We start from the raw sequence: 27253 nt of genomic DNA, 5'->3' as shown, positions 1-27253 counted from the left end.
AATAAGTAGCCTACAAAAACACATCAAAGGAGGGAATTACATCCTATTCATCTTTTATAGTTTACCCATTCAGCCTGAAAATTTGAAACCCTTTTTTCTCATCATCACGTGTTCTGGAGTTACTGTTCCCTGCGTTTGTTCCGCAGTATGTGGAGCTGAAGCTCCAGCATGCACTTACTGAGTCATGGCTTTTTAAGAGTTTGATTTAGTATTATAATCACAGAATGCCTTCTGGCCTCCAGGCTAACCAGACCAGACATAATAAGCTGCTCCCCGCTCATATTTTATGCTGAGGTGAGGTTGCGGCGAGTTGCGTGGATACTTGCGTAGACGCCCCTGCACAGCCTTGGCTGTACCTCTGGAGACGAGCATGCATGACAATAGATCTGACCTGCCGCCACCTTACACTCGCTTACTTCTGTCTACATCTTGTCATCGGAAGGCTCATGATTCATACCAATGAACTGATTTCAGGCAGAGAGAAGGGCTTGTGTGGTTCCAAATGATAAGAGCACTGCATATTACTGGAGTGTTTATTTAAAGGAACAATTCAACCAAAAAAATAAAAAAAAATACTTTTACCTGTTGTGATATTTTTCTATCTAGATATTTTTGTTGTGCTTAAGCTACAACATTAAGTCAATTAGAGACAATAATTTGTCAATTATTAAATTAATTGCCATAATAACTGAAAAACTGCCCAGATTCTCTGATTTCAGCTTCTCAAATGTGAATATTTTCAGATTTCCTTTGTCCTTAATGACACTAAACTGAATTATCTTTGGACTGTGGACAAATATTTGAGGACATCACCTTCAGGTTTAGAGAAATGCTCAACATATATGACAGTTATACATTTAATTAAAATAAATAAATAAATAAATGCAGGCAGAGGGCAGGCTTGCTGCAGATACTGCCACCAATACACACTTTTAGTCGGTCATAAGTGATGGAAAATATGACTATATACATTGTTTTTTAGGAAAATGCTGCAGACTATAACTTTAGAGTTTCTCTTTTTTGGTAAGACATGATTTGTCCCAGTTGTCAAGAATGGGTGATTTAAAAAAAAAAAACAAACAAGCAAACTTTAGGGAACAAAATCCACATGCGTCATTGTCAGGGTATTATACTCAGTGCTTAGTTGATTGTAATTAACAGTCCTCATAAACAAACCTGGATTGTAAAAAGTCTGGACTTTTCTAGTCAGTCCACACCTCAGCGTAGCCATTCACGACACGTGTCACTGCTCAGCCACCTTGAACTCGCGCTGCTGCTTTTGATGTGACTAATGCTTTTCATCTGTCCCTCTGGTAGGTGTAGGGATCACTTGTGTCACTGTATCATTGAAGCAGCTGTAATGATTGCGGCGATTATGCAGGCTTTTAACTAGTTCTTTCCCACAGCTGAGGGCCGCCAGTTAATCCAATTGAAGTTGACCGTAGTGCTATAAGAGCCTTATCGCACGTCATACAGATACGGTAACAGTCGGTTGCAGAGGTGATGTGAAGAAGAGGGGAAAAAGAATAAAATATTATAAGGATTCTTGGAGAAAGGGTCAAGCAGCTAATAGAAGCCACCATTAGGGAGAGGATATATTTTAAAGGAAGTCTGGATTATTTGAAGTGGGGCTGTGTGAGGTTTATGCACACTTATGCATAGTCAGTGTACTTTTATAGATTATGTGTACTTAATATGTAGAATATTTTCACCACTTTGTCTTGCCATCAGACAGTCTTTTCAGATGGGAAACTGCTGTTATATAAGTCAAATATCGTGCTCTGCAAACCAACCAGACTCCAATGACAAAATCAGTAATTTTACCTTGCAGAAGACAGTAGTCGCTAGTGTTGTCTCTGAGTCTACTGCTGCCTGGTTCAGTTAGTTTGTTTGGGTTATTGTTTGAATTCAGTGCTTTAAAAAGTTAGTTCAGATTCACAGAAAACACACAATAGCATAAACAAACGAACAGATGGAGGCAGCAGTAGTGCAGAAGCGTCAGTATTCTGCAAGGTAAAATTACTGTTTTTTCAAAAGGAGTCTGGTTGAGCGTGAGAGAGCGATATTTGGCTAAGATAACGACAGCTCCCTGTCAGAAAAAGCTGTCTGTTGGCAACAAAAAGCTGTGAAAATATTCTAAATATATTGTCCACTTAACTAAGTGTAACAAGACTAAATGGCAAATGATTATTTCTTAATGTCAATTATTTATTACAGTATCATACAATCATTGCTGTACTTAACACCAACAAACATGTGATTTTACTGTATGACTCAGCTCTCTAGGAGAAAGGAAATGTAAAACCATTATCTGTTGCAACTAAGATTTACAAATAACAAAAACAAAGGTGAGCAACAAAGAAAAAAAGGGCCTGAGGGTGCTGCATGAATCAAACCAACAACCAAACGAGGAATCCTCACTCAGATTTTTAACAAGGTCTTCCTGAATCTAAATAATAGAGATGAAAAAATAAATAAATGAAAGCTCAACTATGTGACCTTCCCTGCTCGTAAGTGTCCAAAACCATTTGAAGCAGCACCTCTGCTCTTAGTGATTCTAAACATAGGATTTCTGAGTGTCTGTACGTGTACTTCAGCTCAAAAACCGTAGGTTTGCTCAGTCCCAGGCAGTTAACGTGCCTCAGTTTTACATCAGAATGAAAGTCTGATCTATACAGTAGTTCAACACTTAACAAATTTAGACATATCCAGTGACACTGTGGCAAATCAAAGCTGACTGCAGGCCCGGGTGTTTCTCCAGTCAGGGTCTTTGATGGCAGCCAGGAAGTGAGACAGGCGGCGTCTCTGCATCGGGGCCAGTCCCACACAGGGGACCACACACTGGAAACAGTTAGTCATATGGGATAACATGGGAATACAGTTGGAAATTAACTTTACACTCTTAGAAATAAGGGCTCCAAACGGTTCTTCCTGAAGGGCTGAGGTTCTGCCCAGAACCTTGAACCCATCTTTGTGAAGGGTTCTTTGTAAGACTAAGTGTCCATTTTCATGCAAAGAACCCCTTTTGGAAGAAAGAGTTACTCAAGGATTGTTGAAATTATAGTTCTAGGGTTCTTTTTTTATCATAATATACAAAGGCTCTCAGTAGAACCTTCTGAGTGTGTTCTAGATAAAACCCTTGGAATACATAAAGGTTCTCCCCTGGGTGGGTTCTTATTAGTGTCCTTAGATGGTGGAAAGGTTTTGGATAGAACCCCCAGAGAGGGTTTTGGGTGGAACCATTACACCATAGACGGGTTCTCTGTAAAACCTCTCATAGGATGTTCAGGACGAAACCTTCCAAAGATGGTTCTTGGTATAACCATCTATGTCAGGTTAAGTGGAACCTTTATAAATGGTTCTACCAGGAACCATAAAGGGTTCTCTGATTGGGAACAAACTGAAGAATCGTTTATTGTTCTGGCATCTTTATTTCTGAGTGCGTTCAACTTGTGCAGGATAATAATTCTTCAGCAAACCTTTGTTAAGAGGACACAGGCGGCCATGATGCCGCTTCATTCTGTGATTATAAAAGACCACATTACAGTTTCTGCCTTTTGTGGCTCAACTAATTTAGCAAAACAGTGAAATTCCCTAAATTGGGGAACTGTTATGTCTTTTGTGGGTTTATTTGCCTGCAGCATCATTTAATTCACTGCCTCAGCTCAGTTGCCAAGACAATCGTATCAGGTGCTGATAAGACGTTTATAATAGACAGGCCTGTAGGAGTCTCTTCATACAGTTTCAGATACTGTTCGGGCTCGCTTTACTCCACCAGAGAACAGTCTCGTCGGGATCTGGGCCAAACGTTACACAGAAAAATGTCAGCCCTTCCTTGAGGAGCCACTGATTCACATCAGGGCTCATTTTTTATTTAGGGGAACCTGTCACAATGGCTTGGTGACACTGCACTGCCTGGCGAATGAGGTCAAAAATATTCATATTTATTGTCAGTGATCCCTTTAAATCAGAGCGGCTGAGAAGTGTTTTTTATGAGCGGTGGAGTTATTGGCCCCTCGTGATATGAACTGAGCTGGAGAGTCTGAGCCTACATCAAAAGATAAAACACTAAAGACGCCATAACCCTCATCTGCATCGGCCTTGATAGGGACATTTACTGGCGCTGTTATTGACTGGGGAGAGGAATGGTGACTGCTGTCAAAAGTGTTATTAGATGCACAATCATATCAGACATCAGGATCCTCAGTCACTGACTCCTCCAGCTCTGTAGACAGTCAGTGGCAAGAAACATCTTAATTTATTCTGAAAAGGTTGTTAAAAAAAATTATATTAATAATTATATTAATAATAATAATTCTCTTTCTTCTGTTCAGAGAATTTGTCCTAAAATAATTAATACATTATTTTTTTACATAATAATTTTTTTACATAATGTTTTGACCGGACAGATGTGAGGCTTCGTGAACCAAAATAAGCATCTGGCACGACGGTTGCTCATTTTCATCCTGTGTGATGTGCAGGACAGTACGATAAGAGGAAGGACTGTGATGTGCAATTAAACTGGTCAGAGTAGAGCTGCAACTAACAATGATTTCACTGTCGATTGATCTGTCGCTTATTTTCTCGACTGATCGATCGGTTGGCCTATACGGTGTCATAAAGGTGTAAAGAAACCAGAAAATATTCACATTTAAGAAGCTGGGCTCAGAGAACTTTGACTTTGTCTAAAGAAAAAAAAAATCAATCATCAACAGAGTTTGCGTTTACTTTAATAGTTGACATCTAATCGATTTTACCGGCCAAAACGTGGGCCTCTCACAGATACTCCTTTTCTAGAACATATAATGCAGAAAATAATGCTTGGAATAATTTTGAAGTGGTGATTCAGCACACAAGGGAATGTTTATGAGGACAGGATGAGGTGACGGGTGTAAAAGCTGAGAAGTTATGCCTTACATTGGTTGTTCTCTGGTATAAAAACTTTTTTTTAACAGATCATAGTGCTGATTATTTCTGTTTATTAGCTTTATAGTCAGTATTTTATGCATATTTGATCCTTTTTCTTAATTCAAGTTTAATATAAATGTATATTTTGCTGTATTAGTGTTTTTTAAATTCATATTTATTTGTAATAATTAAAAACACTGGTCTAAGTTTACTGTTTCAGTGGCCTGATATCATTTTTGACAATAAACTTTATTGTTAAACTTTAAAATATCCTGCCTCCATTACACATCTTTGCCACATTTCAAGGATTATAAAGAATATTGGCTGATATATCAATATCAGATGTTTTTTTTAACTCCCTAATATACCTAATAGATTTATAACCTTCCCCTAATTGACTCGACAGTATTAAAATATTCAACATTTAATGGATACTGAACAGTTCTGATCTTTGTTCAGTTATTTCTTCTATTTTTTAATTATTCAGTTCATTCTTAGAACTGGTTAACAATGTATATGTTGAAGTATTCAACATTTAATGAATATTTAACTATTAATTATTTTTCTTTAATGCTATTTGTTTGAGAGAGCAGCTTTTGCAGTCGCCACCAAATAGTCTGAAAATAGCGGGGGCTTCATTTGATTGGTCAAATCTTCACACGCTGAGTGTGAATAAAATGATTTTCTTGTTTATTTCATTCCCGGCAGCTTTATGCAGTGTGTTTATTGCACATGTTAACATCTCAACAACCTAACAGAAGGACTAGTGTGTCAGACGTTTTTTTTTCTCTCTCACCTAGTTAGATATCCTCTATCAGGTTTTATTTCATCTCTGTGAACCTGTAGTTGTGTAAGACGGCGGGCGATGATTGGTTGGTGTTGAATTTGTAGTCTGTTATGACTCTCTGCTGAGTCACAGCAAGAATTTATGACTCTTTGACCCGATCTAACACAATTACCAGTGAGTAAATTCTACTCTTGGTCTCAGAAATGTGCACACTAGGACTACAACTAATGATTATATTTATCGCTGATTAATCTGCTGATCATTTTCTCCATTAATCAATTAGTTGTTTGGTTCCTAAAATGTCAGAAAATAGTGAATGGTGTTTTCCAAATACCAAGGTAAAGCTCTCAAATGATGATTTATTAAAAAAAATGACTCAGAATGATTCATCAGTTATCAAATTAGTTGGTAATTAATGTAATAGCTGACAACTAATCAATTAATCATTGCAGTTCTACACACAACATAACAGTTCAATCACTGAATCTCTCTGTTCCCTGCCTTTAAATCAACTTTTTGCAAAATACAAATACACATGTAGAAAGAAATCTGAATGGTCACTGGTGTAGGAGAGTATCAATGCTCACCTTCGTTCAAAACTAATAAGAAACGCAGCTGGAGGCATCTCCAGAAAGCCTGTGAAGTGATTTGAAGGCTGGCTCTGGTCTCATTTTGGCAGCTACAGTAGCTCAGTTTTCCCCCAGTATATTTGTTGTTCTTCAAATTGACTTCTCTTTCAGCTCGTTCTCTTTTTCTCCACACTCGAGCTAAACTCCAAATTGGCAGCTGCCAGGACTGCGCTCGCTTTTCAATCTCGTTGAGACCCTCCGTAGACGTCTTAATTCCAGAAAAGGCCGGCCAGATGCAGCCTGATGAAAGCAAATATATATATTTTTTTAATGTTGTTTCAGCCTGGAGTTCAAAGGTTCGGCCTCATCACAATTTAGGAAACTGTGCACCTGCATTACAATCAAGTCTGGAGTCACCATTAATCCATTTGTAAGAGAAGATTCCTGCTATAACACTCTCAGAAATTAAAAAAAGAAGAAAAAACTCATCAGTTAAGAATTTTTTATGCTCAGTTGCCTCCCACCTGACTATAATATCATACGTTGCCTCATTGTCATCGCCGTTTTCCCAGCAGACCTCGCTGTGTCTGGAGTGTTATGATCATGGAAGCCTTTCAGACCCCTCTCTAGGTCGAGGGGGCTTTTTGAGAGCTTTTTCATGTCCTCCTCTTTGAGGTTTTCTTTTAATTGTTTGGGTCCAAAGCTAACTCCTCAGCTGGAGCTCGTCTGTGGGACTTTGCTGAGTCACTCCCACCTAATGGAGAACATCTGCTGCCGTGCTTTCTAACCACTCACAGCAGAGATATGTGCGCCTGTGTGCAGAGGGGTCGCTGGGTGGGGAGGCTGAGGGGAGGAATTAGCAGGATAAAGCAAGCTGGAGTCTAGAAATGAAGGCAGTCTTATGATTTATGGTGTTATCTGTCAGCTATGTAAATCTTTTTATTACAGAAAGCCCAAACTCCACCTCCTGTAGTTTTCCAATACTGCACAGTGCACTGTTTATACTGTCTGTGCCAAACTTCTGTTCTCCAGGTTATAGTGAGCAGCTCAGGAGGTAAAGCGGGTCGTCCAGTAATCAGAAGGTCGGTGGTGTGAATGGGTTTGCACAGGTGATCTTCTGAGCCTGTAAGCACTGTGTTATTAGTGTATTAATTTGTGTGATTTAGTCATATAACAGAAATTTAGACTTTGATACCAGCTCTAGTGAATTTCCACGATTCTTGATACGTTGTTTTTCTTTGCCACCTGAAATAAAAACTCTTCTGAGCTTCTAGGACAAAAGACTGACGGGGAGATTTACTGAACCTGTCACAAATTACTGTCAGGAGAGCATATTGTCATGTTTTGACTGTTGACTGTTGCTGTTTCTCTCTCATTCTCTTCCTCATTTTCTCTTCATATCGACAGTCAATTTTAATAGAATAGTAGTACACATCTGTAGGTCTGTACTGTTTTTCCTTTAGCCTGGTGTTTGGTCTGGTCCACAGTTTAAAGATTTAACCTATTTTGCCGAGCTTTGAGCATCGGTCGGTTGAGCTGACGGAGCGCACTGGATGTTCTGCTGCTGCTGTGCGCTGTGTGTGTTTGACTGAGAGGGAGACAGTTCCTGCTTTGTCAGTTGACCCACCCGTCGTAACCCGTGATATTTTCTAGAAAGCTGATCTGAACCCGCCCGCAATATTTTTAATCCAACACAAATAATTACATTCGTCGCTCTTTTTTGTAAAATGCAATTATATCATAGATTGTCAACAAGGGGTCTGCAACCCCTAGAGGGTCCACAGAGTTACTGCAGTTTTTTTCACTGAATCCTAATTGCTACCAGTGGCCTTATGTATCAGCATGCTGCCATCGGTGTGTGGGAATGGGTAAAAGTATACATGATTCATGAGTGGGATTTCCCTCATTTCAGCTTTATGTGACACAAACTCCCATTAACTTCTTTTGAATATTCTTTTTTTTCCTCTCTTGTCTTGACAGTGTCGTTATGTTGCATTCTGATATCTCTAATGATGCTTTTAACTCCTGGATTCTCTTGTTAACGATGTCATTTCGATCTCGCAGCAGACAGTTGGTCATACTGCAAGTGCTCCCAGAAACATTAATATTTATCCTCTCTTCTTCTTTCCCCGACAGATTTTTCTGTAGTCTAGTCCAGGGCATCTGCTGCAGTCATGTTTAGGAACAGCTTGAAGATGTTGCTGACGGGAGGGAAGGCCAACCGCAAGAGTCGCAGCAGTGGTGAGTCTGTTTTCTGATGCCAGCCACAAACAATGACGCATCTGCCTGTCAGCACACAGAAGGTGGCCACTCGTGCTGCGGGTGTATTTTAGGAAGCAGGAACATGCAGCTCAGAAGATTAAATGTATTTCGGTTCTTAAAGAGCGATCTGTCACTGTTGAAGACCCCTTAAAACCTCTTTTCCGCTTAAAATAGATCCAAAGCCCCTCATCAGTCCTGCTGCTTGAACAGCTTTACCTCCTGTTGTGAGAACAAAACACCTGTTTTCCAGCGACACTTAAAACATGCTTTGGTCATGCAATGTCATGCTGCGTTGAGGAGATTGCTGTTCCCATTATACAGTCGCAGCAGTGGCTTGTTCAGCCTCACTTTGACCACAACAAGACAGTTCCCAGCTCAGCCAAGCTCTCTTTACATCAATTCAGTAGTTTTATAGCACCTGCTTAATGTTGGCTTCACTGTTGTTTTGTGGCTGGAGGTTTGAGTTGTGAACCTCACTGTTTAATGATTGTTTTTCTTTGCTTTGCCATCAGAGCTGTAATAAAAGCACAGTGTTAATCTGCTTGTAAAGCAAACTCAACAGTTCCTGCAGCCATTTCACAGTAAAAGTTTCTCACCAGAGACACACTTTGTGCAGGTTGAGTGAACCTCAAATATCCCAACAAATAATGTTTTCAAGGTCAAGCCATGTATATTCGTTTTGGTATTTAAACATGGTTTTATCATGCATGTTGGTGCAGGTACATGACCTAATATACAAGTAATGTAAAAGTCTTAAACGTCCAGTCTGTAAGATTTACTGGGATTTATCAGCAGAATATGACCAAAATGCAAAATAATATTTTTAAGTATGTGTTTGTTTGTGTATAATAGTGATGCACAGATGTACTCCTCCACATGTACACATAAATCATTCACCCACCTGAACGTACGATTTTCTCCAATGTAGAGATCCACGGGCTCTGTTACCATTTAAATGTTGTCGAGCTTTCCAGGTGAATTCTTTTTTGTGTGTTGTATTTGATGCATGAATGTTTTCTTTAACAATTTACTTTAATGATTTGAAAATCTGCTTTCAGTTTCATTTCCATGCTTGCAGAAATGTCACTGCAGCAAACACTTACTTGAGCAGCAAAACTTGAAGTGGGTATAAACTCGACAGGACAAAGAAATTTCTTCAGCAGAAACTGAAGTAACTAAAGATGTTGCTCTGTTGAGCCTTGTGCGTAAATGCGCATGCATCCAACTGGACAGACTCACCCACAACAAACCAAACACTGGCTCAAGATGCAACTTTTTCATGAGTTTCAAAGCCACCGTAGTTTCTCCTACATGCTTGGAAGGGGAGGGTGAGCCAAAGTGTTTGCAATCTGCAAGATCTCCGCTAGATGTATAGAATATAGTGACAAGTCCACAATTCAATTTGACTTTTGATTTTAATACCATGTTTCAATTTTATTTTTAATTTAAACGTAATTGTATTAGCATGGACGGGTATGCCATTGTTAGACTATATCATTGGTTTTATGCCCTGACTGTCATTTACATTTTCAAACTCCTCTTTCAAAAGATAAATTGGAGCTCAGATTTACCAGTAATCTACGTCGTGTCGTCTGCATGTGTTGTATCAGAATTCAGATGTACGTTGCTTTGGATAAAAGCATCTGCTAAATGAGATTGTCAAAGTATTGTTTTGTTTTTTTTTTCTTTGGACACTCGCCGGACGCAAACAAGTAGGTCGGGGTGGAAAGAAAATACTGCAATGAGAAGTGCAGATCGGCTAACTTTGTTTCAAGCAACAGAGGCTGAACACAACTAAGTTACAGACATGTGGCAAGGAGACAAGGACCCTTTTAAAGCTGGCACAGGGGTGTGTGTGTGTTGGGCACTCTCCTGGCAGGGATTTAAGAGTTAATCTGGTGATGGGGAGCCTCAGTTTTCTCGGCTGAGTGAGCCAATGAGCCAATTTGGTAGACATCCCCCAACCCCCTTCTGGATCTATAAACCAGAAGTGTGATTGTTGTGACAGTGCCTGAGGCTGTCGACTCTTAATGGACCAGTGTCAGTTTTAGTAAAAAGGTCCATCCACCCATCCGTCATGTTATTTAATTGATTATATTAATAGGTATTATTATTAATATTATTATTTATTATTATTATTGTTATTATTATTATTATTATTATTATTATTATTATTATCATCATCATCATCATCATCATCATCATCATCATCATCATCATCATCATCATCATCATCATCATCATCATCATCATTATTATTATTATTATTATTATTATTATCATATAAAGTTGGGAATTACTGACAAAAGATCAATGAAAGTTTTTTTTTTAAAAGGGTTCACCACCTTACAGCCTTTTCTGATGGAAAACCACCATTATATGGGCCAAATACCACTCTCTCCTAACCAACCAAACTCCATAGGCGAAATCAGTCGTTTTACCTCACAGAACACGTGAGTCACTGGTCTACCGCTGCTTCGTTCTGTTAGTTTGTGTGTGACTTCTGTGACTTAAAACAATGGTTCAGATTCACCAAAGTTACACGAAAACACAAACAAACTGACAGATCAATGCAGCAGTAGACGATCAACCCCTGTGGTCTGCAAGGTAAAATTAGCGATTTTGGCTGTGGAATTTGGTTGACTGGAAGACAATGATATTTAGCTTCTGTGAAAGCAGTTTCCTGTAAGAAACGGCTGCCTTACTACAAAGTAAAACAGTGAAAATATTCTAAATATAGCTCACACATTTCATTTTATTGATATTAAAAATATCCTAAAAAGTCCTTACTTTAATATGATGAACACTGCAAACAGATTTCTCAGCCTTCACTGCTGCACGTTGCAGCTAAATCAAAACCACTTCTCTGTGCGGTTCACAGACCGACCTCTGCATCCCCTTTCCCCCTCAGTCAGGTGAAATAACTATTAAAACGCTGTAACCATGTCACCGAGCCACACGAAACCTTTTGTTCCTGCACATGCATTACTGTCACTCAATCCTTATAAAGCTCTCACTCAGAGGAACGGGCCCTTTGATGTGGCAGATAATCCGAGCCAAAAGCAACACTCGGGAGAGCTCGCAGTGTTCATTTTGTAACAGCACAGTCCTCGCTCTTATTTGAATCTAATAAGTTTCGGGTTATTGCCAAGCCGATGTAACACCCTCCTCTCTCTTAACCGTCTCCCCAGGATAGATAGGGCCTTTATTATGATGTGAAAATGTGCCTTCGAAGAGCTTTCGTCCAGCCAAAAGCTTGATTTGCACAGATGAATTAATTTAGTAAAGCTTTGAATATCCCACAGTATATTATTATGTCCCTCGAGTCCGCTGCTTCAGTGAATGTGTTTATGAAAAATCAGTCTTTGAGAGTTTTTTTTTGCAGTTTTTTAACCAAGTAGCTGTTTGTTTGATTATAATTTACTCGTTTGAGATGAAGGAATGCAGTGCGGGTCACTTTTACTGGCTGTGGTTTATGATTTAGAAAGTTTCGTGTCAAGTTAAAGACACTCAGTAGCTGCACTTTTCCCAGTAGTCAGTGTTGATGTGTTATGTAATTTATTCTCAAGACATCAGGACTTAAGGCTTCATTTTAGCGCCAAAAATGTCCCTCATTTAACATCTGACCTCCTCATTATTTATCTTACTTGATTTAAACCTCTTTTCCTCCTTGTGAAGCACAGGTCATGTCTTGTTATCTACTCTCTACTCATGAACTGGTCACAGAGCCTTGCTGAATAAAACTTGCTGCTCTCAGCTTCAGATGCTGTAATAGTACATGCAGTCACATTTTTCTCACTGCTGACTTGCGTTTTTATAAACATCTGGGTGAAATCTGACAAAAAACAAATTAAATTGCATTGCAATGTTTCATGCAAGCTGCTCCAAATTCAAAATTAAACTCTGGGGCTGTGTTTCAAGTACCGGTAATTCATATACATATTCAGGGCTCACTAATAAGGGTTGCCCACTTGCCCGGGGCAAGTTTAATGCCATGTTGGGCTTTTAAATCTCACAAGTCACTTGCCTGACCAAGCAAGTGGTAAAAAAAAGAATTAAACTATTTTGATAATCGACTAATTGTCAGAGTAATTTTACATTCAAATGCTGTTTTTAGTTGTTTTCCTGCTCTTCTTTGTTTATTATCATAGTAAACTGAATATCTTGGGGTTTTAGACTGACAAAACAAGACATTTAACGAAATCACCCTGGACTTTGAAGAACTGAAGAACATTTTTCATTATTTTCTGACATTTTATAAATGTTGCAGCCCCAGATTCTAGTCTTCTTCTTTATTTGATAACCAGTAATAAAACAGTTTGTACAAAGACAAGTAAAAATTCATGCAAGTAGACCTCTGACTCACTTGCCTGACTGGGCGGTTTGGCTAGACCGAAGTTTTTAAAACTTGTTTTCATATTTTTTTTACATTTGACGCTTCTATTGGGGTTTTTGAATGAAGCTTTGATGTTATAACTCTAAAAGAACATTTTGGAGAATTTGGAAACTGTGCAGAAAGAAAAGACATGCAAAAAAAAAAAGCGGCACAGCATTTGAATGTTGATTTGAAATTCATTCATTCGTTCCACCTGTATTTAATCTCCAGTAATTATTGACAGGATGCTCTTATTTACAATGATAATGAGAGTTCAGTTGCATCAGAATAACTACAACAACAAAACAAATATATATGTAATTAATGAGAAAACAAACACAGACAACAACAGAATATGTTTTTTTTTTTCAAATTGAGCTTTTTGTCATTTAGATTTGTTATTGTTTTCCTCACAAACGTCCTGCAGCATTACAGTGATGTAATGGTAACACAAGCCCAGACAAAAAAAACAAAACAAATACCAAAAGCAAATCCCACACCACAACATGATAGGTCACAGCAACCCTGGAGTCTAGTAATATCTATGAATTATTTTATAATGTATAAATTTGCTCTTATTATCCTGTACTGGCCACTCTGTTATGGACAGGCCTCTTGTCCAAACTGTGTCCAGGTCCCTTTATCATATCGTCCTCAGACTTTCACTTTTACCATACTGCTTCCATTTTACTGCTCAGTTTTTTCATGATTTTGAAGGGTAATTTTATATACTTGGCATTTTTTTTTTAATCATTGAAATTTGTCTGGGTGCTTAATAGCAGTTTCTGTGGTGTGACAAACTCAGAACACACATTTATTACGGCTTTTAAGTTTTAATCTGTGTTGTAAAATGTTCCAAGTTTGTGCACAAAAACTGAATGCAGTTTTCCCAGATTTGGTGTTTCCACGGGGGACTTTGAGCGTTATCCAATCCAAGTTGAATAATATTCAGCTATCGGAGAAGATTAAAAAGGAAGTGATAAATTATGGTAAATTTCAATTAAGGGCTTTATGTATATAGAAACCAGTGTCTGTCTTACTGATAGAGATGAGTAGAGTAACTGTCACTGTAATAAATCTGAAGATAAACTGAGTGAAGGAGTTTAATGAAATTGATTCTAACTATTCTATACAGCCCTACATACATTTATATACACTTTACATCTTTTAATTCATTCACTAATGTTGTGATGTCCTTCCCTGCAAGGCTTCAAGGCTGAGGTGAACTTGCTGCCGACTGAACGTATCTCCTCTCTGCTTTCAGCGTGTTTGTGTATTTATGTGTGAAGCGCAGAGGAGACTGGAGTATCCTCCGGTGTTTTGATATCTGTAGCCGTCACTTTGCGGTGAATCCACCCCTCCTAACAGACGAGCGCCGATCTTACAATCTGGCTCCTTCACTTGAACATCTGTATCCTGCAGTTTATTACGGTTTGTAAGACATATGTACACGCTTGAATAGATACACACACGCTGCCGCAAACGTCTCTTTTAAAGACACAATTTACACTTGAGGACGAGACCCAGAAATACACACATGCTTTCTCTTAGCGGCTCTCCAAACCTTCCAAGGACATCTGGAGGACTGGTTTTAGCAACCCTGACTTATCAGCTCACGACAGACAGGGAGCGCTAGAAAGCTACATCCCACTCCCGCTCCTGTGGGAGGTGCACTTGGCTCAAACAGAGGCCCTGTCACTCTTAAATGAGGATGCACTGGCTGCTGAAATTGGTCTGTAGTTCAGATGTGAGATGGCGAGATAAGACGGCCGCCCTTTGTGTCTGATGCAGTTTCAAGTGAGCCTCTGGCTTCAGGGATGCCGGAGCTCTGAAGGGGAATACACCCGCTAATCTGAAGACAACAGATGAGCCAGCTGTCCCTTGATCTGCGCTGGAGAAATTGTGTGAGCCCCAAGTTACTAAGCTGGTGAATGGCATTTTTTAAATTGAATAACACAGATTAGCTGCTCTGATTGTGACGACGCTGAAGTGCATTAATCTCTGCAGCGACACACTCAGGGAACAGGGTGTTTTATCTCAGGAAACTACATTGTGTAGCCTGTTTTGTCCTCAGATTGTTGTTTTTAAAGATATAATAGGCTGATATAATAGGCTATTAAGATGGTGCTACACTGTTTTGTCTCGTAAGACACATTTTCACACCTTTTGTTCAGTTCATTTAGTCTAATCCAAGGACAAACCAGATCTATTGTTGCCTTTGAAGCTCTGGTCCAGTTCCTTTTTGCACAGACTTTTTACAAATGAACCAACAGGCCTTTTCCAGCAACATGTAACCAACCTTATTCTAGTTCGTGCAGCTAATTTGAAGTTGTTTGAATAACCTGTGGGGTGGAGGGTGGGGGGGTGGTAATTCTTAGATGGATGGATGCAAAATAGCCAATAATAAGGAATTTAAAACTCAATTCTCTACATTATGATCACCTATGATCACCAAGTTATAATACAGGCTGCAGGTTCATTGTGGGTGAATCAGTTGGATGATGAGACGTAAACATGATGCCCCCCCTTTACATTCTAAACTAGGCTACTTCATTAGTTTTGGTGAGGATGGCTGAACCTGAGCAACTTAAAGGGATAGTTCACCCAAAAATGTAAATTCATTCATTTTCTACTCACCTTCGTGCCGAATGAAGGTCGGGTTTAGTTTTTCAGTCCACAAAACACCGCTGAAGTTTCGCAGAAGATCAGCGTTGCAGAATCGTGCTGCTCGTCTGGTGTAATCCAAGTATCGTAAAGCCCTGACACGCCAGGCCAACTTGAAAGACGTCATTTACGCCATGTTTTTAGCCTAAATCCTCACTTTAGATCCTTAACTTGGAGCCATGTTCATGTGCGCATGCACGCTATCTGAACTGAGTGTGTGTGGTGTCACGGTGTGCAACAGCATGTCAGGGCTTTAGGAAACTATATGGAGACATTTTGTGCTTTTTTCTGGTTCTTTTTTTATGTTACAAAACTCCAGCAATGTTTTGTAAACTGTGACTAAAAAACTAAACCTGATGTTCAACTGGTATGAAGGTGAGTAGGTAATGACAAAATTTGAATTTTCGGGTGAGCTATCCGTTTAAAAATCAGTGATATCATCACAGTGTAAAGCGGGAGCTCGCAGGCAGGGTCAGCATGAGAAAAACTACTGTGCATATGGATTTGTGCATTTTTGTGTAGTGCAGTTCTTATTAGACTGTATAGGTGCCGTCTTCGGGTCTGGTATCTAGATCTTATTATACATCCATGTGGGAAATCAAATTTCATGTTTTATTTATCTCTGGAAACGACGTTGTGTTTTGTTCTCAGACACTATTATTAACAGTTGAGTCAGTCTGTAACTTGCTGCTGTTCTTCTCAGTCCAACCACTTTGCGATTAATCAGAGGCCTTTTAAGATGTGTAGCAAATGTTCAGTAGAGAGTGTGTGTAATCTCACACCCTGAGATTCAGGCTGTTTAAACAGAAAGGACAAATGTCTCGCAGTTACGGCAGCAGCAGTGTTTAGATATCAGATACGCTCTGAGTCTTTTCGTTAAGACACAGATCAGACTTCAACCCATGTGTGTATGTAAGGCTTTCTTTGAGACAGAGCGGCCCACTGTTACTGTTGCCTGCGGCAGTTTCATGTACAAGTAGACCCGTCTGGAAAGCCAAAATGTGAACGAGAGGGAAAATGTCCCCTCATGGTCTCGGATATTACAGCGAACCTTATACTTTTTTTTTAGCTGGAAAATGGAGGAGTGTGGAGGAGTCTGTTTCATTTTTGTGGTGTTATGGGCAAAATGACTGCCATCTCCTTCTTGCTCCCATCAGTGCCTCTAGACTTGAAACAAAGTCAACTGCCTGACACTGCAATTACAGTTTATGGCACCGGCTGATTGGAAAATGAGAAATGGGGTTGAAAGGTTGGGGTGTCTGGACAGGGAGCTGTTGCATGACTAATAAGCACCGAGGGAGATGGGCTTGAGCGTGGCAGTTGAGCAGAACAGATGTAGTTTGCACACGATCAGACCAGGAGTCGAAATTCGAATTTGGATCACTGGGATCTTTTGTACCTGCCGATCAAAAGAAAATCAATTGGCAAAAGATCACTCATGATTTATTAATTGTTTTATCATAATTTTCAAGCAAAGTTGCTTTTTTTTAGCTACATTAAATAGACTGAATTATTATAATATTATATCATTATAAATTAATCATCAAAAAAGACAGATTGATCGATAAAGAAAATAATCATTAGTTGCAGCCCTACCTTAAAATGAAAAAAAAAAAAAAATAAATAAAATCTTGTGTCTTAATAATATGGAACAGTTTATTTTTCACTTGTGTCACTTCCTGGAGAACAGGGCAGGTTTTTCAAGGGTGCAAAAGCATGCATTGCACCCTTTGTTAGCAATATTTTGCACCCTCAATTGAAATTTGAATAATACATGCCAAATGTTAGGTGATAGGTCCTGCTCTCCGTGTACATGACATGAACACACGTCACCACAAATCTGATTTTCCATCAGGCAGTTATAATACTGATAGAAATAAAAAAGTAAAGAAACTGATGTTTACATTGCACTGATGCTTTTTTAGGAATATGTGTATGAGGTTTTTACAGGTGCTGGAAACCCTGAAAAATTAAATTTTAATGTAGTGTCTTCAAGGTTTGAAAAGCACTTGGATTTTAGACGTGGACTTTGTTGTGTTTTCCTTTAATTTGTCACCCCTCTGTAGACTGCTGTCATCAAACGTCATATGGGTTGTTTACAGCACAATATATCTGATTTAGTGAGATAAAGAAGTGAGATAATAATTTTGAAGACGTGCATATAAATATATAATTTACCACAGCTGTAAGGTGCTGGAAGAGCTTGAAAATGCAACTTGAACATCCTTGAAAAGTGCTTGACCTTTGAAAAGGTGTAGGAACCCTGTGTGTAGAGGTCTGTATGGTGATACTGAAGCAGCCTGGTGTTGTTTTCATGTGAAAGTAAACTGCTGTGTGTAACAGCACTGCACTCATGTCGTGTCACTTCTTAGAGGCTGCAGAGTCATGATTTTATCATTGGCGCTGCGCTGACTCAGCAAACCGCTGAAAAGGAATGGCATGCTGTATTTACTTACTACTGTTTACAGCTTTCACGCCGGCCCAGTCAAATCAGACTAAACAGTCAAATGTACTGGAGTTAATTTGAACCAAACCAAACAGCTCAGGTGTGAAAACTGTCTATATTCAGTATAATGTGTTTGATTTATGCATACTTGTATTTATCACAATGCTGTTTTTCTGTGTTGTGCTACTAATGCACTGAGATGGATGGTTCTGCAACTCGCTTGACAAATTGGCCCCTGCAGATCAGAGAAAACATTCTTATCAACCTGTTCTTGTTCTGTTCTCAGATGATGCTTGCTGTAAAAGTAATGCAAATACTAACGTCATGCCCCTTTCAAAAATATCAGCGAGCCCCAGAATACGCACGTCCTGTAATTTGTTCTTGGGGCGGGGAACCAGCCACGTTCCTCCCCCTTCTGTCAGATGAGGAACGTTCCAGTAACTTGACGAGTCTGAAGGCAGCAGGTGCTTGACAGGAATCAAATCGGTCCCCCTAATCACAGCACTCTAATTGATGGCTCATTTTCCACAGTGGTGGAGAAATCTAATTAGAGATCATCAGATCAGCAAACAACCTTCGAGCTCTACGGCACGAAGGAGTGACACAACAGCCAGACCTAATGCAGTGTAAACGCAATTATTGTCCATCTTTAACTGCAGATAAGCCCACCTGCGCCGGGCAGCTCTAGTTAAATCAAACAAGATACTCAATGCAAGTCGATTTAAAGAACACTGGCCTGTATTATGCCTGTTTTATTTTTGATAAGCTGTAGAATTCATCAGTATGAAAACTTCCCCGCTGCATTCTAGTGTTTTCAAAATGAGTGAATTAGTGATGTTTTCCACGATCGAGATTGCACCATTTATTGGGGTGGCATTTTTTATTATTGCCTTGTTTTCATTCCTTAGATTAGATTCTGTCACTTGCACCTTGTTTTGAACAAAGAAAATGGAAGCATAACAAAACATAACATCAAGATTTTTGTGCATAGAAGATGACACAGGAACCTTAAGTGGCTCACTCTAACAGCCTTTATTATGCTGCTCCTTTACATGCCGCTATTTCAAAAATTTCAAGGTTGAAAAGATAAATCAGCAGTCCTTGCTTCTAATATTGTATCTGCTGATTTGTCAGTACTATTTGAACTGTTTATAATTAGTATTTTTGTAAATAAACTATGACTTTTTTTTTCTTACAATGCTGAAAAAGCAACGTATTCCTGCAGGTTGGCAGTTTACCCGTGAATGCAACGCTCATACATTAGCCATCCATGTCAACCCCGTGATGCCTTGGGCTGACTCAGTCGACCAATCAGAGTCTCACTTCCTGATTTGTCAGCCAACCAGAGGCTGTGTTCCTAGGCAGGTGTGTGAGCATTTAAAGGCAAAATGTGTGGCAAAATATTAAAAATAATTTTCTACAGACTTAAGAAACCATCTTTGTTTGGTACAGATCCTTGCAAAAGATAATAATGATGTAAAAAATATTATTCCTTCTAATATCGCAAATTATACCGCAAATGCAATATCACTCAAAATAATCACAACTAGATATTTCTTTAAAATCATTCAGCCCTATTCATTCACAGGTCTGATCCCAGACACACTGGACAGTGGAATAACATTAGACTGAAATATTTAGGCCTGCAACCAACCATTTATTTTCATTATCGATTATTCTGTTGATTATTTCTGTGATTAATCGATTGGTTGTTTGATTCATAAAATGGTGAAAAATGTCGATCAGTGTTTCCCAAAGCCCAAAGTGATGTCCTGAAATGTCTTATTTTGTCCACAAGCCAAATATATTCACATTACTGTCACAGAGGAGTAAAGAAAGCAGAAATTATTGACCTTTAAGAAGCTGAAACTTTTTATTTGCTGTAATAACGCATGGATCATACGGATATCATCAGAGTCCTATGATGTAAAAATCAATTACGTACCACACTTGCAACTAGCACCCATTATTTGTTTTATTTTTAGTTTTTTTTAGTGCATTTTGAATGATTTTATCTCGTCAGTAGTGAGTGCACTTTAAAATCTAATAAATGCAATGGAAAAAAAACATGTATATACAGATGTTGCACATTTACATATATATTGCTTCTTACGTTCAAAGCAAGCTATGGAATAACCAGTGACATTAGTGACTGCATTTTCTGTGTAGAAATTAATCACGCCACCTATCAGATGGATGTAAGAGGCTTCAGGAGGAGCAGCAGCAGCAGCTTAACATGAGCTGAGTCTGGCTGATCTCCACAGAGCGACAGATTGGCACCTACTGCTCCACAGAATGTCCCCTTCCTTCCTGTATTAATGAACCCAGGAGAAAAAAAACATGAATGAATGGAGGGATTTCAGTGGGGCAGGTTCGGATGACACGCAGGAACACTGAGCTCCTGCAGAGGGATGTCATATTTAGCCCTTCGTTTGCCCCATTCACTGCAGATTACAAGGTGTGCTTGTAGACCCAAATAGGTAGCAAGTCTTTAATTTTGACAGTCGGAAATGATCGATGCTCTATTTTAAGGCTGCAATTTTCATTATTCATCATTTGGCGATTAGTTCCTCAATTATTTGGTCTAGAAACTGTCAGAATATTGTGAAAAATATGTATCAATCCCTTAAAGCCCAGGCCAAATACACCAGTCCATTAAACCAAAGATATTTAATTTACACTGATAACAGACAAAAGCAGCAAATCCTCACACTGGAGAATCTCGTGCCAAAAAATGTTTAAAAAAACGACTTAAATTATTTATCAGTTGTCAAACTAGTAGCGTTAATTTCATCAGTGAAGAAACGATAAAAAATATTCATTGAGCATCTTTTTTACCACAATAAAAACAAGATATAAAAAAATAAATAAATAAAATAAGCTGAAAACTATGACAAAAAAAACATAGCATTTTCATCAACAAATAAAACTAAATAATAAGGTGAAAAACAGACAAATGAATCATTCAAAAATCAGAAATTGCAGTAATTGTTCCTCATTTAACATTGTTTTATCTGACAGAGCCTTTTGTCAAATAAAGAAACGTTAACTTCAACTTAAAATGATGGAAAAATTTAGAAAAAAAAAAGTTTAAAAAAAAGTGTTTTTTGTGTCTTACTGATTATTAATGATTAACCAATTAAATGTTTTTGTTTTTTTCACTTATAAATTTGCATTGCTAGTCATGACAGACAGTTAACTGAGTACAGGTAAATTAATCCAAATAAATATACAACTACAAATAAGCTAACAATCACTCAACCATTCCTCCCTGCTGTCAGGCTCCTTCACTACCATTATGTGATATTATGATACTTGACCTTATAAGTCATCATTAAAGGCTTTCACAATGTGTTATGATTATTGTTTTAAAGAATTATAAATATTTCTGAGTGCATGCAGCTATAATTATACAGTGCGGCCTCATAGCAAGTGTTCCTGAAATCTCTGCATGTCTTAATTCCCTTCAAATGTGAACAATAAGCGGCTGTGTAAACACAGACTGTGGACTGCAGAGCAGACAATGGATCTGTGAATCAATATGGTGGACAGCTGTCAAGAGGAGCTTTGACCTTTGGTTACTAAGGACAACAGCCTGATGTCTGCAGCCTCCAAGAGCTTCACTGCAACGTGTCATTTAGTTTCTTTTTTTTTTTTCCTTCAGCTGTTGACATTTATTTCTGAGGTGCCTTTCTGCAGTGGTGACTGAGCAACTGTGAAAACACCAGATAGCGTCTGCCAGAGTGAAGCTGGTGCCTCAAGATTCTGCTCCAGCTGTGAGATGCCTTCATATGTAGATATATGCATGGGTATAATCTGTTTTCCTCATCAGAGCTCGACAGATAAAGTGTTCAAGGAACTGTCAGAAACTGCTTGTTTACGGCTTTTCTCTTTCCCCCGAGGATTGTCTTCTATATTTTACTCTCCACTCTAGAAAGCGCATTATCATTTCTAAAGTGTGTTAGATACTCAAGCTGGGTTTCACCAACAAGGATTAATTTTTTAAACCTGATTAAATTATGGTTTAACTTTAAATTAGGTTGCCCAAAACTTTTAAACTAGCTTAAAATTAAGAAAGATTCAATTTAAACCTCTGATAGAAACTCTGGTATTAACTTTATACTTGCGCTTGAAGAGGTTTAACTTTAAAAATGATCTGCTGAGCCACTGTGAGGGGGCTAACTAGCCAAACCAACTTTTTTTTTTTGCAAGCTAGGAAACAATATAACATTTTGTTACCATTTTAGCTAGCACGCAAATAATGTAACATTTTGATGACTTTTAGCAAGCTAGCAAACAATGTAACATGTTGTTTGTGTGTTAGCTAGCAAACAATATAATGTTCTGTTAACTTTTTAACTAGCTAGCACACAATGTATTGTTAGTGAACTAGCAGACAGTATAACTTTTTAAAAACTTTTTAGCTAGCTAGTAAACAATGTACTTATACTGATTAGCTAGTTAGTAAACACTATAACCTAATAAAAAAAACTTTCCAGCTAGCAAACAGTGTAATGTTTTGTTAGCTAGCAAACAGTATACGTTTTTTAAACTGTTTAATTAGCTAGTAAATGATATAACTTGAAAGACTTTTTAGCTAGCTAGCAAACTTTTCTTAAGTAATCCAGAACTTTATACTTACTATGTCCCAACAGCACTGAAATTTATTTATTCATTTATTTATCTGTTTATTTTAATTTGGGTAAGAAAGCATCTCTATATTGATTAAACCAGTCAGTTTTGTTTTTGTTTACATCACAAAACCTTTATTTATTAAACAGAGATAGTGTTTAATGTACCAAAGCTCTGCTTAATTATAAATCTGGATTTACTTATTTTAAACCAAGTTTTGCTAAACTCTGATTATCATCTCTGATTAAATCAGTCTTTGCTGGTGCAACCCAGTCTCAGTGTTAAGTTGGTCTGTAAAGTTTTCCCGAGTGGTGAGATGAAGGGCCATCAGCAGAAAGAAGACCTCATCACTTCCCTGCCTGTGGCCTCATCGGCCTTCTCCCAAAACAACAAAGAAGAGGAGAAGTCGTTCCTCGCTTCGGGTCAGAAACAACATATCCAGTGTGGATCAGGTGGTCAGCACGGCCTCCGAAGCTGCCAACCTCATCAACGGGCACCTGTGGCCTCGTCACCAGGCAACCATGGCAACAAAGCTACAGCAAAACGAAAGTGTGCTGAAGGTCAAAGACAATTCAGACGGCCTGTTGAGAGGGCTGAGGGCTGCGAGACGACGGGCCCCAAGTGTCAGCGGAGGCACTCTGCTATCTCGTGGAGTGTGGGAGGCACTTATGGGCCCATCATTATGGTTCAGTGGCACCACTTGATGCACATACCGCCCTGGTCACGGCCACCCATGTGCCTCTGCTGAATTACCTCCTTTAAGTCCTTCAGCCTCAAGAATGTGACAGCCTGAAACCTCTTCTGCCATCCTCTCTGAGAGTCATGGTTAGGCCGTTGTGGTTGAAATAAATATCATGATATTAAAGAGTAACTTGACTCTAAAGCCACTTTTTGGAGTTACATATGTTTTTATTAGAATTACAGTACGGTATCTATTGTTGCACTTTCAATTTATTCTGTTGCCAGTCTATGGTGGTCATTGCAACACCTTTTTTAGGGTTTTCAGAAGAAAATTGAGCAATGCTGTCCTCTACACGTCTACAAAATCTGTGGTATTGCCTTTTACTCCATGCTCTTGTGGTGTCAGGCATCATCACCCCCATAAAGACGCACAAAAGTAGAAATCAGCTCTTAGGTTTATTGTTTTTTGTAAATATACACTCATCATGAAGTTGATGCCTGCAACATGATACAAAAAAGTTGGGACAGTTTACCACTGTGATACATCACTGTCAAAATAGTTGGCAGTTAATTTAATAATCGATTAATAAGTGATTAATTGTTGCAGCTCCAGCTAACATGGTGGTGGCAGGGTTTATGAGCTATACTGCAGCCAGCCACCAGGTTGGCTTCACTTTGAAGGAGCTGTCACGTTGTCCTTCTTTGTCAATTGGCCACCGTGAGCCTCCAGATCAGCTTCAAGTACGTGGAACTTCACTGGATTCCCAAATTTGATGTTCTGATCGTGGTGGCGGAGCGTGATGACTAATGTGTTGCTCCAAATCTCCCATAGGCGTTCAGTTTAGTCGTGAAGCGGTGACTGTGTAGGCCGTAGCACATGAATCACATGATGTCATCAAAGCATTCAGGTGAGCCTTCATGCTCCGTTTGCAGCTGTTACGCCTCTCCACTCGTCGGCCTTTTTCAAGACATGTTGACATGTCTGAGTGGGAAAAATCACGGGTGTAAATAATGAAATTGATGATGGCTGAATTCCATTTGAATGCATCAGTTTCAGGGCCCTGGTGTTGCGCATGCTGGCTCACCGTCACGTCTTACTGGGACACCAGCCATCATTTCTGTCACTGGTAACACCTGTGCTTTCCTTACTATGACAAGTCCAACTGTCTGCAGTGAAAAGGGTCTGTATATTTATGTTTTTCCCTCATTTCATCACCCGTCTTCATAGAGAACATGCAGTACTTTGAAGAAAGCTTTAAAGGCTGTCTGTAGTTATTTCAATTGCTAGATAAAAAACTCAATACTGACGAGTGCATTCTTTGCTGTAATAGCTGGCACTCAGTGCTGCCGATGGTACTCAGCTGCACATTGTTTCTTTTGTATCACCATCATCGCAATAATCACAGTGAAGCACATCCTCTTATGCTTTTTTGCTATACAGTAGCACACTCTGATGTGTGAAGATGGCGTGAATCATGTCTGGGTTTGCCGAGCCACCGGTGTGCCCTCCGTATTCAGCACTTCTGGTTTGATTGCTGTCATAAATCTGTATTAAAGGGCCTGATGCATGTCTAAAATCAGTACAGTACATTTTGAGCTTGTTCCATCAGCCCACAGCAGGGTCCTGAATGTCCCACTGACACCCGCCATTGCAGGTGGTTTGACGGCCATTCTCACAACGTTCCCCAGTGATCTCGCTTGCTGCGTGGAAGTGGTGACATTTAAATGGAGACCAGCGCCGGGGTTCGTGGCTGTGTCTCTCCCATGCAGCTCTTTTGTGAAAAGGGAACCGTTCTAGCAGTACTGACAGTAGGGAGTGGGCAGCAGCACGATGCGTGGGTAAAAGAAGCGTTGATCTAACCTCTCCTCCACTCTCTGATCACAACGTCAATAGTGGGAAGTCTCACTCTTCTTCGCTCTGTCTCGATGTGTCCATTTCCCTTCCCTTCCCTCTTATTCTCACTTTCCTGCTGTCCCTCTATGGCCTCTTCCTCTTTGTCACTTCCTTACAGTCAGTGTTTCACGCTGACTCTGGTCGTAATGTGAGAGCGTTTGTTGCATCTGATGCTTTATTCTGGATTCGTGTCAACGCTCTACTCCATGTTAATGTTGACAGCTTGATTAAAGGGTGTTCGCGGCTGAAGTGTGACTGATATTTAGCAGTTGGCGTTGCTGTGACCTAGATATGGTGTCCTTTCTTAGGTGGCAACTGAAGCAGGGAGAGTGTTGGCAGCGTTTTATGGTCATGGAAAGTGATAAGCCTTGAACATGTGAACGCTGGAGAGAAAAATTGTGCATTTATTTGCTACATTTTGAGCAATAGCTCGACTTATTTCTGTAAATTGCTCAAACACTGGTGTCTTTTTGGAGCAGGACATGTTTAGGAATATAAAATCTGAGTAAAAATCAGTTTTTATTGATTCAAATTTGGCATCACAGAAACACTATTTTTGACTGCTCAGTTTTGGACTGCAATAAACAACTATTTTCAGTAGTTGTTTAGTCTATAACCAGAGTTTGGAGGTTTACTTTAAGAATGTATTCTCATACAGTTACTAGTAATGTAATCTATGTATATCAATATTAAAGTAATGTAATTTGATTACTTTCTGTTACTTTTGGACTACGTTAATATAGTGAAATTGTTTAACCTAATATAATGTTTTAGGGCTGCAATCAATGATGATTATTTTTTATCATTGATTAATTTGTCGATTATCTTCTCAGTTAATCAACTGGTGGTTCAGTCCATGAAATGTCAGAAAATGGTGAAAACTGTTGATCAGAGTCCAAGATGACGTCATCAAATGTCTTGTTTTGTCCACAACTCAAAAATATTCAGTTTACCGCAGTAAAGAAACCAAAAAATATTCACATTTAAGAAGCTGAAATCTGAGAATGTTTACTTTTTTCTTACAAAAATACTAAAAAATGACCCAAGATTAAGATATAACTGATTAATCATTGCAGCTCTAGCTAATGTGGAGTTGGTGGGGTTTACGACCTATACTGCAGCCAGCCACCAGGGGGCGATCAAGATGTTTTGTATCTACAGTATAACAAGACACTGTAGACTGGAATAATTTTATACTTTTAAAGTACTCAAAATACTTTCCTCATGGGTCATAAAACTATGTTAAAAAGTAGTACATGGCTGGACCGTGCATGAAACGCTAAAGGAATTTAATTTGAAACAAGGGCTTTTTAAATTTTCACCATTTAAATTTTATTTAAACAATGCAAGTGACACCTTAGTTTTGTGAAACATTAATTTATGAAGCACAAACAGTTTAAATGAACAGAATAATAAGGCAATAATAAGGCTCTTGCTTAAAAATTGCTGCTTTTGTTTGTCTGTCACAAACAAGATAATGTCAAATGAGGTGCAGTTACTGCTGATTCCATGACATTCAACCTTTAGCTTCCCTGTAAGGTTCAATGAGGCAGCAGTATTTTACGTTTCATTCTGATAAATCTTGATGCATCTCTTTGTCCATCTCTGATTATCAGAACTGTCAGCAGTTTCTGTTGATTGGCTAATCGCTTCAGGTTTAGATCAGTTTATACGTCGAGGCGTTGTGTCTGATACCCTTCTGTTCCCCGTGAACAGCACAGAAGTATTGCTCAGGTGTCTGCCTACATGCTTTGAATGTAATGCTCCCCTGTGCGCTCAGAGGAAGCGTTGTATTTACTAAACTGATTGTACTGGGAACTAAAAACCCCGCAGGAACATTCAGACCCTGAAAATTAATCTTGATGTAAAAATGAATTTGGAAAATAAATAAAAGCTCAAAAGCACTCAGAACACCATACTTCTGCCAAGGTAGAGTTATCATCCAAATGTGTCATTTTGAAAATGCAAAATGCACCTAGAACTACTGTAATTACTTGTTCTTTGGCTCATGGCCGAACTTTCCACCAGATTTCAT

At 38.9% G+C, this 27253-nt stretch overlaps 1 protein-coding gene across 5 annotated transcripts in view; it reads left to right on the top strand.

Annotated features, from left to right (window-relative positions):
• Positions 1 to 27253, top strand: part of tanc2b (tetratricopeptide repeat, ankyrin repeat and coiled-coil containing 2b) — a 242583-nt gene that overhangs the window by 57252 nt on the left and 158078 nt on the right. For all 5 annotated transcript variants that reach the window (XM_084740358.1, XM_084740357.1, XM_084740356.1 and 2 more), the window contains exon 3: positions 8401 to 8505. In XM_084740358.1, the coding sequence (XP_084596484.1) occupies positions 8439 to 8505 (67 nt within the window). In that variant the 5' untranslated portion in view covers positions 8401 to 8438. The remainder of the gene's footprint in view (positions 1 to 8400; positions 8506 to 27253) is intronic.

The sequence above is a fragment of the Lutjanus erythropterus genome, chromosome 17, assembly GCF_056507025.1.
Source record: "Lutjanus erythropterus isolate fLutEry1 chromosome 17, fLutEry1.hap2, whole genome shotgun sequence".
Lineage (NCBI taxonomy): Eukaryota > Metazoa > Chordata > Actinopteri > Lutjaniformes > Lutjanidae > Lutjanus > Lutjanus erythropterus.
Note: the sequence above shows the minus strand (reverse complement) of the source record. Positions and strands in the feature narration are given on the sequence as shown.